Source organism: Panthera pardus, unplaced genomic scaffold (assembly GCF_024362965.1).
Source record: "Panthera pardus isolate Hobbes unplaced genomic scaffold, ASM2436296v1 HiC_scaffold_25, whole genome shotgun sequence".
Lineage (NCBI taxonomy): Eukaryota > Metazoa > Chordata > Mammalia > Carnivora > Felidae > Panthera > Panthera pardus.
In genome coordinates this window covers 22718366-22733310 of record NW_026526821.1, presented here as the reverse complement: position 1 = coordinate 22733310, position 14945 = coordinate 22718366, and the positions used below count along the sequence as shown (strand labels likewise).

General features: G+C 38.5%; 1 protein-coding gene across 5 annotated transcripts in view; it reads right to left on the bottom strand.

Annotated features, from left to right (window-relative positions):
- The window catches only part of NDRG3 (NDRG family member 3), a 67794-nt gene that overhangs the window by 14574 nt on the left and 38275 nt on the right, over positions 1 to 14945 (bottom strand). For all 5 annotated transcript variants that reach the window (XM_019458570.2, XM_019458573.2, XM_019458572.2 and 2 more), the window contains 6 exons: positions 13533 to 13638; positions 12200 to 12320; positions 10260 to 10322; positions 8861 to 8921; positions 7056 to 7142; positions 2597 to 2653 (listed from right to left, as the gene is read on the bottom strand). In XM_019458570.2, the coding sequence (XP_019314115.1) occupies positions 2597 to 2653; positions 7056 to 7142; positions 8861 to 8921; positions 10260 to 10322; positions 12200 to 12320; positions 13533 to 13638 (495 nt within the window). The remainder of the gene's footprint in view (positions 1 to 2596; positions 2654 to 7055; positions 7143 to 8860; positions 8922 to 10259; positions 10323 to 12199; positions 12321 to 13532; positions 13639 to 14945) is intronic.

Here is a 14945-nt window from a genome sequence, read left to right as displayed (position 1 = left end):
GATTCTGTGTCTTCCTCTCTCTGCCCCTCCCAACTTGTGCTCTGTCTCTGTCTCTCAAAAATAAATAAATGTTTAAAAAAACCCAAGCATACTATGTCTACCCACCATGTGTGAAAAGATCATAGTCTTTGAGACTTCCAATTAAAGATGTTGGACTAAAATACTGCTTTACTCTTTCCAGAAAAGTCCTAAAATTAACAGCAAAAATTTTTCTTTGTAGTCATAAACTCAGAAGGACAAAGGCAACAGGAAAAGTAACAGCAATAACATTCTGAAAGTGGGAAAGCAGAAGGAAGACTATAATCGTTCATTTAGCAGACTCAGTAAGGTTGCTAGGCTGGCAGCAGGGAGAGTGAAAGAAGTCAGTGAACATGTACCAAGGAGCCTAAAAAGGCTCAAGGACTGTTGGCACCAGTTCTCTCTGCAAACAGAGGGTAAAGATGGAGCTACCAAAATAAGATTAGCTCCAAGTTCTGTTAAATAAAAATGGAACATCAGGAGGACATAATAATCAAAACACACAAAGCAAAAACAAACAGAATTGAAGGGGGAAATAGAAAATTCAACAAGAATAGCTGGAAACTTTAATACCTCACTTTCATTCATGGATGAATAATGAGGTAGAAGATCACAAGGAAACAGAAAACTTCAACAATACTGTAAACCACCAGACCTGACAGACACCCAGAGTACACTCTACTTAATAGAAGCAAAATGAATACACATTCTTCTCATGTGTACATGAAATAGACAGACCACATGTAAAGACCATATGCTAGGACATAATCTCAATAAATTAAAAAAGAAATGAAATATTAAATATATCCTCTGATCACAATGGAATAAAGTTAGAAATCAGTAATAGGGAAATCTGGGATATTAAACAAAATACTCCTAAAAAACTAATGGATCAAAGAAGAAATCACAAGGAAATTAGAAAATACTTGCTTTGTTTTGAATTAAAAACATTTTTTTAATAATTTATTTATTTTTTAATTTACATCCAAGTTAGTTAGCATATGGTACAATAATGATTTCAGGAGTAGTTTCCTTATGCCCCTTACCCATTTAGCCCATCCCCCGCCCCCCACAATCCCTCCAGCAGTCCTGTTTGTTCTCTATATTTAAGAGTCTCTTATGTTTTGTCCCCTCCCTGTTATATTATTTTGTTTCCCTTCCCTTATGTTCATCTGTTTTGAAAAATATTTTTTTAATGTTTATTTACTTTTGAGAGAGTGCACTTGTACACACCCTTGGGGGAGGGGCAGAGGATCTCTCTTGGGGGAGAGGGAGACAGAGGATCCAAAGCGGGCTCTGTGCTGTGGGGCTCGAACTCATGAACTGTGAGATCATGACCTGAGCCAAAGTCAGATGCTTAACCGACTGAGCCACCCAGATGCCTCAGAAAATACTTTGAGATAAATGAAACTACCAAAACTTATGGACTGCAGATAAAGTGGTATGGCAAGGGAAACTTATAGCTGTAAATGCCCAGATAAAAAAAAAAAAAAGAAAGCTCTCAAATCCATAACTAGCATTCCACCTTAAGAAACTACAAAAAGAGGAAACTTAAAGCAAGTAGGAGGGAAATAATAAAGATTAGAGTGGAAATAAATGAAATAGAGAATAAAAAACAGGAGAAAAATCAATAAAACAAACAACTGATTGGCTAGACTACCAAAAAAAAAGAGGTAAGATTTGAATTACTTTTAAAAATAGGGAGGAAAGAGGAGACGTTATTTTCAATTTTACAGAAATACAAAGAATTATAAAGGAATATTATGAATAATTTATGCCAACAAATTGGGTAACTGAGATAAAATGGACAAATTCATAGAAAGACACAAAACACCTAAAGCATCTCAAGAGATAGACAAATTTGAATAGACCTTTAGTAAGTAAAGAGATTAAATTAGTAACATAAAAAAATATCCACAAAGAAAAGCTTTGGCCCAGATGGTGTCACTATGAATTCTACCAAAGATTTAAAGAAGAATCAACAGCAATCCCTCCCAAACTCTTACAAAAATTAAAACAGTACTTATCAGATCATTCAAAACCTTATTATCCACCTCGCTCTTCCCTCTGAAAAGAGGACCGGGGTTCCCTCTCCCACCCAATAATTATCCATGACTGTCATTTCCGCTATAGACTTCAGTTTCCTCACCAGTAAAACATGGGGATTGAATAAGATAATGTCTAAAGTTCTTTAAGCATTGATATTCTTTGTTTATTTTGGTTTCTCTTTCCTCTGAAATTTCTATTTTTGTGAAGCCTTTCTCACACCTCATTATGTCTCTGAAGATGTTGGGTGAGGCACGTGATGTTGTCAAACATTAACAGATGGCATGCCGTTGACAGGAACAGGTGGCAGGGGAGGGGATTCTGCCTTCGCTCATCTCTTCAAATGCCAAGAGCCATTTGGCATTGAGTTAATACCTCTCCCCCCAAGATTGGTCTTTGCTGGGCCACAAGCATCTCCCTCTGCTCTGGACTAGGATCAGGTGAATTCTAAGGCAACCCATCTTTCCTGAGGTAAATAAGGTTTTGCTGGAAGTCAATAAACACGGCTGTCCTAGTTGGACTAGGCACTTACCTGCCCAAAGTGATGAGCCAAAATAATGTCCACAACATTGGTTGTCAAGCCTGAGAGCTAAAAAGATAAAAACGCCGAGTCAAGGGAGTTAAGCATACATAAAAATTTATCAAGCTGTCCACTTACGATTAGTGTACTTTATTGTGTACATGTCATCCTTCAACAAACTAAAGTACAGCTCAGTGTCACACATTTTCATGAGATGAGAGTTTCAAAGACACACGAAAACAAGAAACAATTCAGAAAAAAATGAAGTCTCCCTTCCAGGGAAATAATATCACCTACTTTGAAATAGGTGGCTGGAAGAAATCTTGGCCATTCCTTCTTTGAAAACTTAAGACCTAGAGCTCTTGGCTATTAGCTACTTCATTCCTGCCTGTATTTCCCACATTTACACTAGATTTATGGCCAATAAGGACTGACTTAAAACTACTCCCTTCAAGTCACCCAAGAGACAAAAATGATTTTCTCTCCTCCAGTTTTTGCTCTCTTCATTTTAGGGAGTGGGAGGAAACTGCTATGTTTATAAAATGTTCTTGCGTTTGAGCATTTTTCCCCTAATTTTTTCCATTTCAAAATGATGCATATCACAGTCTAATAAATGCAGCAATCTGTGCAAATCTGCAGACTGCTAGTCTATTTTCAGAAAAATTTCCAACTCAAATTATGTTGCTGATTCCCTGTAGCCTTCTTCCTTGGTTTTATGCTTAATTCCCATTGCTGACTTGGATCAGAGGTGAAGTGCTGAACTGGGGATGCAGATGGAGAAGAGGAGATGAGGAGACAGACAAGGATATGGGAAGAGCAGGATCACATAGTCCCAGAAAGAGTAAGGAAGAAAGAAGCCCAGAAATCTTCATAGGGGTTACTAACGATCCAATGGTCATAAATTAAAGATAATTAGAATTAACAACCAATCTCATTACATGTTTAATACTCATAAGATCGTTCTCAAGCTTTTAACAATTTTATTAGGTTATTACACATAATTTATTATACATTACTGAGAATGTTCAGGTCAATCTTAACATACCCATGTAATTAGACAGGAATGAGAACAAATTTTAAATAAGGTTGTAAGAAAGAATTTCCCCTGCATCTGGCAATAGCATCGTTAATACATTTCATCCAAAGTATGCAAATTTCTCTAGAAGTTAAAAGTGGGGAGAAATGGATAAATTTTTTAGAATCTACTCTACTGGCAGGTGGAATATATTTTAATTCTAGTATAGTTAACATGCAGTGTGTTATATTAGTTTCAGGTGTATAATATAATGATTCAACAATTCCATATATTACTCAGTGTTCATCACGGTAAGTGTACTCTTAATCTTATTCACCTATTTCACCCATTCCCCTTCCCGCGCCACCCCCCACCCCCCACTTCCCTTCTGGTAACCATCTGTTTTTTCTCTGTTAAGAGTCTATTTTTTGGTTTTTTGGTTTGTCTCTCTTTTTTTTCCTTTGTTCGTTTGTTTTGTTTCTTAAATTTCAGTAGGTGGAATATTTTAATATTTTAAAGTAATATAAAAGCAACACATGCTTATCATAGAAAATTAGGAAAATATAGAATATAAAAAAGAAAATAAATCATCTGTAATGCTACCAGCCAAAGACACAACTACTAGTAACCAATTATTTTTCCTTTTTTTTTTTTTTTTTAATATAGTGGGTAAGTCTCACGTTTCTTTTTCTTTCTTTTTTTTTTTTTTTTAATTTTTGAGTGACAGAGAGAGACAGAGCACAATGGGGAGGGGGAGACACAGAGAGAGAGGGAGACACAGAATCTGAAGCAGGCTCCAGGCTCTGAGCTGTCAGCACAGAGTCCGATGCGGGGCTCGAACTCACAAACCGTGAGATTATGACCTGAGACAAAGTTGGATATTCAACCGCCTGAGCCACCCAGGAGCCCCTCTATTTATTTATTTTTAAAGTAATCTCTACACCCAACATGGGTCTCAAACTCACAATCCCAAGATCAGGAGTCGGATCTTCTACTGACAAGCCAGCCAGGTGCCCCAAATTACTTTCCCTCTTTTCGTATGCATAGCTACGTAACAAAATTGGGACATACATAGTTTCATCTATTTTTTAAGTATTGAGAATTTTCTCATTTCTTTAAATAACCAAATAAATTTTTGGTTGCAGGATATTCCATTCTATGGTTGTGTCACAATTTTGTGGCTCTACAGTATTGGTACTTAGGTTGTTTCCATCTTTTTGCCCTATGCTTTAATGAATATTTTGGCTCTGTGATTTCCTAGCTGTGACCTTAAGCAAATGGCTTAATTTCTCTGTGGGATAAGAATAGGACCACTTCACTGGGCTGTCCTGAAAATGAAAAATTTAAACATAGAGAAAACATTTAAGAATAGTGCCTGCTATGTAGCAAATACTAGACATGTATTAGATTCTTAAGAAATTATTATCCTTCTATTTAAATCTTTGTAGATATCACTACTTATCCTTCAGATAAGTTCCTAGATATTGAATTACTGGATCTCATGGTTGAGTACCAATAAAGGTTCTTAATACATGTGACAAGCTGGGGAGTGGTATTTTGGAGCCTATCTCCAGTGGTGGATCAGAATGAACATTTATGGCAAGTTAAAAATACTCAGAAGCAGATATTTATTTAAAAATGAGATTGTTACATTAGGCATCTTTTAGCAAGTAATGAAAGCTTGGGTTATTTCTTCTCTGGAAAACTTTATAACATCACTGATTTAGTCTAAACCTCATAGTTTTATTTATTTATTATATGTATTTTCAGTGTTTATTTATTTTGAGAGAGACAGAGAGAGAAAAGCAGGGGAGGAGCAGAGAGAGTGAGGAGAGAGAGAAATTCAAGCAGGCTCCATGCTATCAGTGCAGAGCCTGACACAGGGCTTGATCTCACAAATATTGAGATCATGACCTGATCCAAAATCAAAAGTTGGATGCTTAACTGCCTGAGCCATCCAGGTGCCCCCAAACCTCATAGTTTTAGGTTAAAATAACTACAAATAACATTTGTACTTTGGTAGGGAAAAATGTTTCAAAACTGCTTCCTTTTCTAACCTAAAAACAGCAAATGACCTTTTCAGCACAGGTCATTTCAATGAAAATGTTATTTAATAATATGCTTTTACCCTTATTCCCTCTTTTCACTCTGGTTGTTGCTGGGATTGTTTATATTTGTAAAGTCATTAGCATGTACTCCTGTAGATTCCTATCTCCTTGAACAGATTTTAGATAACACTCTATCTAAATAGCAAATGCCATGTAGATAGCAAGTATCTTCATTTTTTCAGATGGCACACATCTTCAATCCCACCAATCTTTGGGAGCAGTAGCATGGACAAGTTATTTGCGGTTTAGTGAAGAGATTCATTCATTCGTTTCACTCATGAAAACAGTGAACATGAAAACCAAAGATTGGGAGAAGATATTTACATGTATCCACCAAAGGATTCAGACACAAAATGTATAAAGAACTCTTACAGATCAATAAGAAAAAGACTAGCAACCCGATTAAGGGGGAAAAAAAGGCAAAAGACTTGACCAGTCACTTCCTTAGAGGATACTGAAATGGCCACTAAGTTTTAGAAAAGGTGCTCTGTCTGGCATCATAGGCCCTGAGGGAAATGCAAATTAAAACCCAGCATTATTTCCCCATAAGCATTGCTTAAAATAAGAAAGATGGTATAATTAAAAATTGTTTTTTTAATAACTAAACCTATTTTGCTGATGGGTACCATATAGAAACAAGCTAGTATTACAAATAAAACTGCTCATCTTTTACAAAAATTAAAATGACTTTCAAATACTAGGGAAGAGGTGGAACAACTGAACTTTCATGTATTGCTGGTGTGTAAACCGGCCAAACACTGTGGAACACTGTCCGTATCTACCAAAGCTAAATATACAGCTGCCTTATGACCCATCAATTCCACTCCTAGAGACCCAGGAGAAATGAAGGTGTAGGTCTATGGAGAGACAGGTAAAAGAATGTGCACAGAAACTTTACTCATAATAACCAAATAACAAACAACTTATTTTGTGTATTTACACCATAGACTACTAAACAAGAATTAAAAGAACTACCATTACACACAACATGAAAAAGAATCACTATGAATGAAAGAAGCCAGATACAAAAGAATACATATTCTATCATTCTAATTATATGAAGTTTAAGAATAGAGAAAACCAATCTATGGTGATAGAAGTCAGAAAACAGTTGTATCTGGGAAGAAGAAGTATTAATTAAAGCAAAGGCATAAGGGAATCCTTGGAGCTGGAAATATTCTGCATATTGATTGGGTGGCAATTATATATGCACACATTCATGAAATTATATACTTAAAACTTTTTGCCTTTGACTGTATACACTTCAGTGAAAAAAAAAAAAAAAAAAAAAAAAGACATTTTGAGAGGGGACCAAGAGATGACCCAATGAATACCATTTAGTGCTTACTTTGGAAGCTGCCCAGTCAATCCAGCCTTTAGCACAAGGGTCAACGTTAATGAGCACAAGGCCTTCCACGAGCTCCGGATGATTGAGCTGAAATAGACAAAGACAACAGTTTGAAAGTTCCACTCCCAGCATTCTTCTATAAACAGTGGAGCATGGTTAATCAATTCTTATGTATTATGCCATAATGCCTCAGATTTGAAAGTAAGACTTCAGAGAGGTGCTAGGTGCAGAATATTTGGAAAAATTGCTCTGTAAGTCTGACTTAACATCTGGAAAACCAGTTCCTTAAAATGCTATGAAATGATCTTGCCTGGCAAGGATCTGTGAGGAGACATGATATTTATTTCCTCATCAGAGGAAGGCACCTGGTAGTATCTCTGCAGTTGTTTAGCTCACGGTGGGTTCTCCCTGCTGGGAAAGTACCCTTGGAATTACTTGGCATAAGGGGCTGCTGAGGCTTAGACTGGAGAATTTCACATTCATATAGCCTTGACCCCAATAGGAGCTTCTTACGTTTTTTTTTGTTTTTTGTTCTTCCCCCAGAAAGCACCTGAATGGGTGATACCACCCTACCCCAAAAGACTGTCCTATCACCCAGGAGGCATCTGAAAAACATTTCTTTTAAAAAAATTTTTTTAGATTTTATATTTATTAAAAAAAATTTTTTTAATGTTTTTATTTACTTCTGAGAGAGAGAGAGAGAGAGAGAGAGAGAGAGAGAGAGAGAGAGACAGAGCATGAGCAGGGGAGGGGGAGAGAGAAAGGAAGACACAGAATCTGAAGAAGGCTCCAGGCTCTGAGTTGTCAGCAAAGAGCCTGATGCGGAGCTCAAACTCGTGAACTGTGAGATCATGACCTGTGTCGAAGTTGGACGCTTCACTGACTGAGCCACCCAGATGCCCCTTTTAGATTTTATTTTCAAATAATCACTACACCCATCGTGGGGTTTGAACTTACAACCCCAAGATCAAGAGTCACAAGCTCTACTGACTAAGCCAGCCAGGCACCCTTGAATTAAGTAAGTAAGTAAGTAAGTAAGTAGAGTGTGTGTGAGAGTGAGCACACACAAGTGTGCACAGGGGAGGAACAGAGGGAGAGGGAGAATTTTCAGCAGACTCCACACCCAGTGTGGGCTTGATCTCATAACCATGAGATAACGACCTGAGCGGAAATCAAGAGTTGGATGCTTAACCAAATGAGCCACCCAGGCACCCACCCTGAAAAAATTTCTTCATTTCTGTTTCTTAAATAGAAATCAACACAGACATTTCTATTTACACTCAAAACTCTCTAGTTTACTTCCTTTCCCTCTGATTACACTGATTATGCTCACTATAGAAAATCTGATAAATAGAAATTACAAAAATTAGGAAATAAAAACTTGTATTATCTAACCACACAACATCGGTCCCTGTTAATTAATATTTTGGTATACTTCCCTCTGGTCCCTTCCTATGTCTATCACAAACTATGGTGAATCTGTATTTTAATTTTTTTGTTAATGTTACAGTATATGTGAATCACGTATCATTACAAACTCTTCTTATAAAATTTTAATGGCTTCACAAAATTCCATACATGTTCTCTAAGAATTACTTTTTATTGATGATACCCTGCCCTCATTCGTGATTTTTCAGGTACTGTAAGTACAAAACAGGGCTTTCTACAAACCTTTTTCTGTTGTTGACAGAATTTACAGAAAAAACTGACATAAGACCCACAGTAGTACCTGGTCACTGACACAGCAGTAGAGCTGTGACCTAGGCAGTGCCTCAAGGGTAGCAGGACTAATCCTCTGTACTTACTGCAAATCTGCTGAGGATGTAAGCTCCAGCTCCAACTCCAATCCCAATGATGCTTTTCAGACTGTGAAAGAGGACATACCAACACTGATAAGATTAACTCACTTGGAGGGGACATGGCATAATGGAAAAAATACAACTGGGTTCAAATCTGGCTCTGATGCTTACTGGGTTCTAGAAGCTGGTCAAGTTTTTTTAACTTTCTGAGCCTCAGTTCCCAATCTATAAAAGGATATAACCACCTATTTCTAAGTTGATTTTAAGGGTTAAGTGAAATATGACTAAAACCTGGGAGTCATTCTAATAGCTCCCTCTCCTATCACCTCTATGTTCAACCTAACAGTAAGTCCAAAGAGTCTACCTCTAACATATTTCCATCTATCTCTATATACTTCACTCCAGCTCCAGGCATTCAGTATCTAGTCGTCTCTTGCCTGATTGCTGTAATAGTTTAATGGTCTTTTTCTTTTTTACTCTTCTCCAACTCATTCTCCCCACAGCTAGACTAATTCTTTTTTTTTATTAAAAAAATTATTTTTAACATTTATTTATTTTTGAGAGACAGCGACAGAGAAGGAGCAGGGGAGGGGCAGAGAGAGAGGGAGGCACAGAATCTGAAGCAGGCTCCAGACTCTGAGATGTCAGCACAGAGTCTGACACGGGGCTCAAACCCATGAACCGTGAGATCATGACCTGGGCCAAAGTCTGACGCTTAACCGACTGAACCACCCAGGTGCCTCTAGAGTAATCTTTTTAAAAAAATATAAACAGCTTTACTGAAATGCAATTTAATACCTAGAGTGACCATTTAAAAGACTAAACTGAAAAAAAAAGGCAAAATTAATGCACATTCTTATCTAACCCATTTTTAAATTCTATACCTGAAAGAAAAAAAAAAAAAGACTAAATTGGGTATCACTCCCCTACTTAAAACTTTTCAATATTTTTTTTTGTCTTTTGAATAAAATCCCCAATTCTTACCTGATCTGTGAGACTATGTAATTGGGTTCTTGTCTATTTCTCAAATTTCACTTCATGCCTTTCTCCTACTTGCTCACTTGGTCCAGGACTTCTGGAAATATTATTCCTCCTGTCTGGAATCCTCTTGCCCTGGCTCTCTGTCTAGGTACTGGCCTAGACATGTTCTTAGAGAGGCATTGCTCAACTAGCCTTATCTCTGTAAACCTGGCCCTTCTCTAAGGTATCACCCTCACTGACTTCTCTTACAACACTTTAGTTGTGATTATTTGCTTATTTGTTGTTAATTATTCCTCCCACTAAAATGTAAGTAGGCTCTGTGAGGACAGTGACTATTCCATTTGTTCACCATTGTAGTCCCTAGATCAGACACATGGTAGAAATTCAATAAACACTGTGTTAAGGAACTGCAGAATGAACCTACCTTAAGTGGGTAAGAACAGGAGGCAGCATTTCAGCCAACTCATCCATTGTGGGGTACTGGTACCTGAAATCCAGAAGGATACCTCCTGAATTAGAATGCACCCACATTTCCCAATCACAAGAACAGCCAGAAGAGTATGGGGTTCTTAGATAAAAGCATTCCCTTTACCAAAGGCAGAAAGGAGATGATGTGTGGAAATGACTGTGACATGCTGTGTCTCTCTCTAAGACTTCCATGCTGAGAAGAAAGGAGAAGAATCTATGTGTTTCTATTTTCTAAAGGGCTGTCTCTGGGACCAGAAGAAGCCATTTGAACAGAACAGGTAATATGGCTCTCTCTCAAGGCATTTCCAAATCCCTAACAATCACTTCAACTGGGATTGAGGCTCAGCAAACTTCCAGCAATAACAGCCAATTGAGGAGGTGGCTTTTGGTCTGCGGCTTATAATCAGGCAGCTAAAGGCAAAAATAAACAAAGCTTTACTGGGCCTAACCACATTGGATCCTTGTCTATTTCTCAAATTTCACTTCATGCCTGTCTCCTACTTGCTCATTTGGTCCAGGGCTTCTGGAAATATCATTCCATATCCTAGACTCCTCATCATGAATGCTGATTTGTTTTACTTAGACATAAGATAATGTGGTTACTTTATTGCTTTTGAATTTGGTGTATGATATGAACTACACGATCCTAAGATGGTCAAGCAAGGCCAGGAGCCGATTCAGACTAGGAACCCAAGAAAAGAAGGGAGCATCCATAAAGATTACAGAATCAAAGATGGAAAGAGACCTTAAGACAATCTAGGATCTACTCTATATGTGACAGGGGAATCAGCCTGCCTCTGCCTGAAACACTTTTTAAGTGATGGAGTGCTGTTGAGCCATTTGTACACAAAACAGAAAAAAGGAACCAGATATAAATCTTGTTGGATATAAATTGGTCATTGGTCAATTTGCATCTGAGAGACAGAACAGCCTGAACATGTCAATAACATGGATTCTGGAGCCAGACTGCCTCAGTTAAAATTCCAGCTCTGCTACGTATTTGTTATGTGATCTTGGCAAAGTTACTTAATATCCCTGGGCCTCAGTTTCCTCGCCTGTACAGCAGGAATAATAGTAAATCTATCCCATAGTTCTGTGAGGGTTAAATGACTTAACAGATATGAAGCGTTTAAAGCAATGTCAGGAATGCTGTTTAAGTCCAATGTAAGTGTTGGCTATTTTTTACCTGCAATGGTCTATTTCACATCAGTCCCTGGCAGAGGCAGCTCTGGAGAGGAGCCAAGGGAAAGGGGAAGAATCTGTAATTCCACAGCTTGTGCTTTCACTCCCCCTTCCAAGGTCTTCTCCGTAATTACAATGTCCATGGAAGAGTGAGGGAGACTGTGGTTCCACCATGCAAAGCAGGTTTAGGATGAGGCCAAGAGCTCCAAGTCCAGTCAAAATGCATCTCTATTTGACAGGGCAGCTTCTCAGAATAAATGCTTACAAAAATATTCAAATTCCCATCACTAGACTGGGAGGTAAGGTTGGGGAGGTGCTCCCAGGAAGTACAGATGGATTGGAATTTGTTCTAGGTAGTTGGAAGTTTTAGGGAGGGACACAGAAATGACATTTTAAAAAGATGAGGAAGGGGACAGATAAAAGACAGTGAGATGTGGGTGTTTCAGACACTTAAGCCTTGCAATTACAGGGTGACAGATTCCCATCTATGGAGAACCATTCCTGGACATAGGAAAATATGCAGTTTCCCTCAACAGATTGTACGCAACAGTCCTCTCAGAGCAAGGAAAGAAAGAGGAGGATAGTTGGTTGATAAGTATAACCACAGCCTGTGCTAAAATCAACAGGAGAAATCAATGCTACTTCTCCCACTGTAGCTCAATCATTTGCTCTTCTGAATGCATGGCTTCTAGAAGGTCTTGCTTGTGGCCTTACCCTGTTGGGAAAGAAGGTGCACCTTCCTGCTGGCCTGGGGCATCCACATGACAGACAGCAAAGTGCTGGGTGATCTCTTGCATATCCTCAAAGTTAAAAAATGCATTGAAACAGGATTTATCTGCAAGAATAAAAATACTTGTAAGTCACAGACTCTCTCTCTCCCCAATTTTCAACTGAATGTCCATACAGTCCTCTTCATTTCTCTCCAGTTTTCTTCGACTCAATTAATTCCATATCATTGTCCTCTTTCACTCCTTTTATTCACTGTTCCACCAAAATGAGGTGTCAGAACAATGTGATTCAAGCTGCCCTAAAGGCTGAATACCAGACATCCCAATGACCTGAAAACGACACTGAATTCTCAATTCTACAGTGTCTAAAAAATGGAAACCAATTCTGGTATTGCACAAAATAATCTTGCACCCATCATGCTGTCATTTCTCATGTACCTTATTCCCCCATCTGACACAGAGACGCTGACTATATTCCAAGAACGTGGCTAGAGTAAATACCCTGGGCTACTCACATTCACCATGTGGAAGACTGTCCCTTGGAAAAATTGCTGCAGTGTAGAGATGGGCTGCTGCTTTAATTTCTACCCTGTTAGTATAACTGCTTAAATCACTTCTCATGCTTAAGAGGCTACAAAAGCTCCAGCACTAAACTGTAGCCTCAAATAAAGCTCCAGCACTAAACTGTAGCCTCTCTGAAAGCCAGAGAAGCATGGGAGAAAAACATACACATGTACAGGCTCTGAGCCTGTGGCTAGAGCCAGAATCTTATACTATCTAGAAAAGTCCACTTAAAATCACTGATGACAGGCTATAGGAAGAACACTTTCACTAATTCATTGAAGGGCTCATAACAAAGTTAAGTTGAAAAAAACCAAAGAAGTATAGACTTAAACAAAACAAACAACTGATTTCTATTCTACTCTTTTTTTTTTTTAAAGACACACTTTATTATTATTATTTTTTTAAGTAAGCTCTATGCCCAACGTTGGGCTTGAACTCATGACCCTGAGATCAAGAGCTGCATGCTCTATTGGCTGAGCCAGCCAAGCGCCTCTCAGTTCTGCCCTTAACCAGTTCATCCTTTACCAGTTAAGACACAAAGGTGAGATATAATTCCAGTATCCCCCAAACGCATTTTCCTGCACACTTCCCAGACACTTTAACCCTGCATTAATATGTGTAACAATGAGGAGGGAAGGTTAAGCCAGAGAGGATAAAACCTGTGCTCTGTTAGAATACTGGGGTTTCTTCTTTTTAAAAATAAATATACAAAGATTATTATAATAAAAAAGGAAGGTATAAAATTAAATACATACGATTGAGGCCAATGTCATGATATGTCAGAATAACTGGTCTGTTTCCCTTTGGGAGGCCTCTGATGGTGACGTGAACCACACCGTGAGTTGTTTCTATGTCATGTTCCTGTAACAAGACAATGTATTGTCTCAGCAAAGGCAGAATGTACTTCCCAGATGGCTGAAGTTCCACAATACCTATTTATTGCTATTTCTCACTAGCTGGGGCAGGATATATCACTGAACCATAAGCACACCAGAGACATGTTATACTATATAGCATATTCCTACTTTCTAATTCCTTCCAGATAAACTAACAAATGAGGGGAAAAATACACCTTCTCATCCACAAAGCTTACTATCTTTTTTTTTTTTTTTTTTTTTTTAAGTTTATTTATTTTAGAGAGTGTGCAGGGGCGGGGCAGGGAGAGTCTCAGAGAGAGAGAATCCCCAGCAGGCTCAGTGCTGCCAGGAGAGAGCCCCACATGGGGCTCGAACCCAAAAGTCGTGAGATCATGACCTGAGCTGAAACCAAGAGTTGGTTGCTTAACCGACTAAGCCAATCCAGGCACTCCTAAAGCTCACTATTTTAAATGAGGTAAGTCAGGGATCTGTTGAGAATACACTTGCAAGTAGCTTTTAAAAGATCAGCAAGCTGGGTAAGGAGCCAGGTAAGACATGGGGGAAGAAAAGGAAGCAGAAAATATGAAGGAACTGCTGGGTAAAAGCCAGATGTTTCAGAGCCTCTAACCTCATATTCAGCAACTAATAAGTTCAGTAGATACTTATGGGTGTGTCTGCCTAAAATCCCTTCCCTTTCCTGGCAGCTGCTCTCCTGTGTCACCCATACATTACAGGAGGCTCTTGGCTGCCAAGTTTGTAGGATGTAACCTTATGGTCATGGCTTACTGAAGAGAGGTGAGCATCTGGTCCATGGTGGGTATGTATCCTTCCCTGAGAATTTGTAACTGGGACTAAGAGATTTTATCCTCAATTTGGTTCTTCTCTTGAAAAGAGAAGCAGACTTGGGAGCTGTTAGTAAACATTTCCACTGCTCTAATTCTTGGTTCTAGCTGTATATGGTCTTAATTTCTGAGACATTCCTGAATTGCCTCTGGTTCAAGCTAGCTTGGGTGGGTTTGTTTCCTGCACCCCCAAAGAATCCTAACCAAGTCAAAGAGTAGAGTTTAAGATGTAGTCAGAACAGAGCTCAGGAACTAAACAAAGCTCAAACAAGATGCAATTGGAGCTAGGACCAGCACTAAGAGTGACTGGGTAGAAAAGAAAGGAACTGTAGAAAAGCCACTGAGGTTTATTCTAGTCCTCTTCGATGTCTGTATTTCTCAAAAATAAAAAACTATTATGTCTAGCCTAGTGAATTTTTGCTGAAGTCCTCACCTATCTCAGACAGTCTTATAGTAGATAAGATGTAGC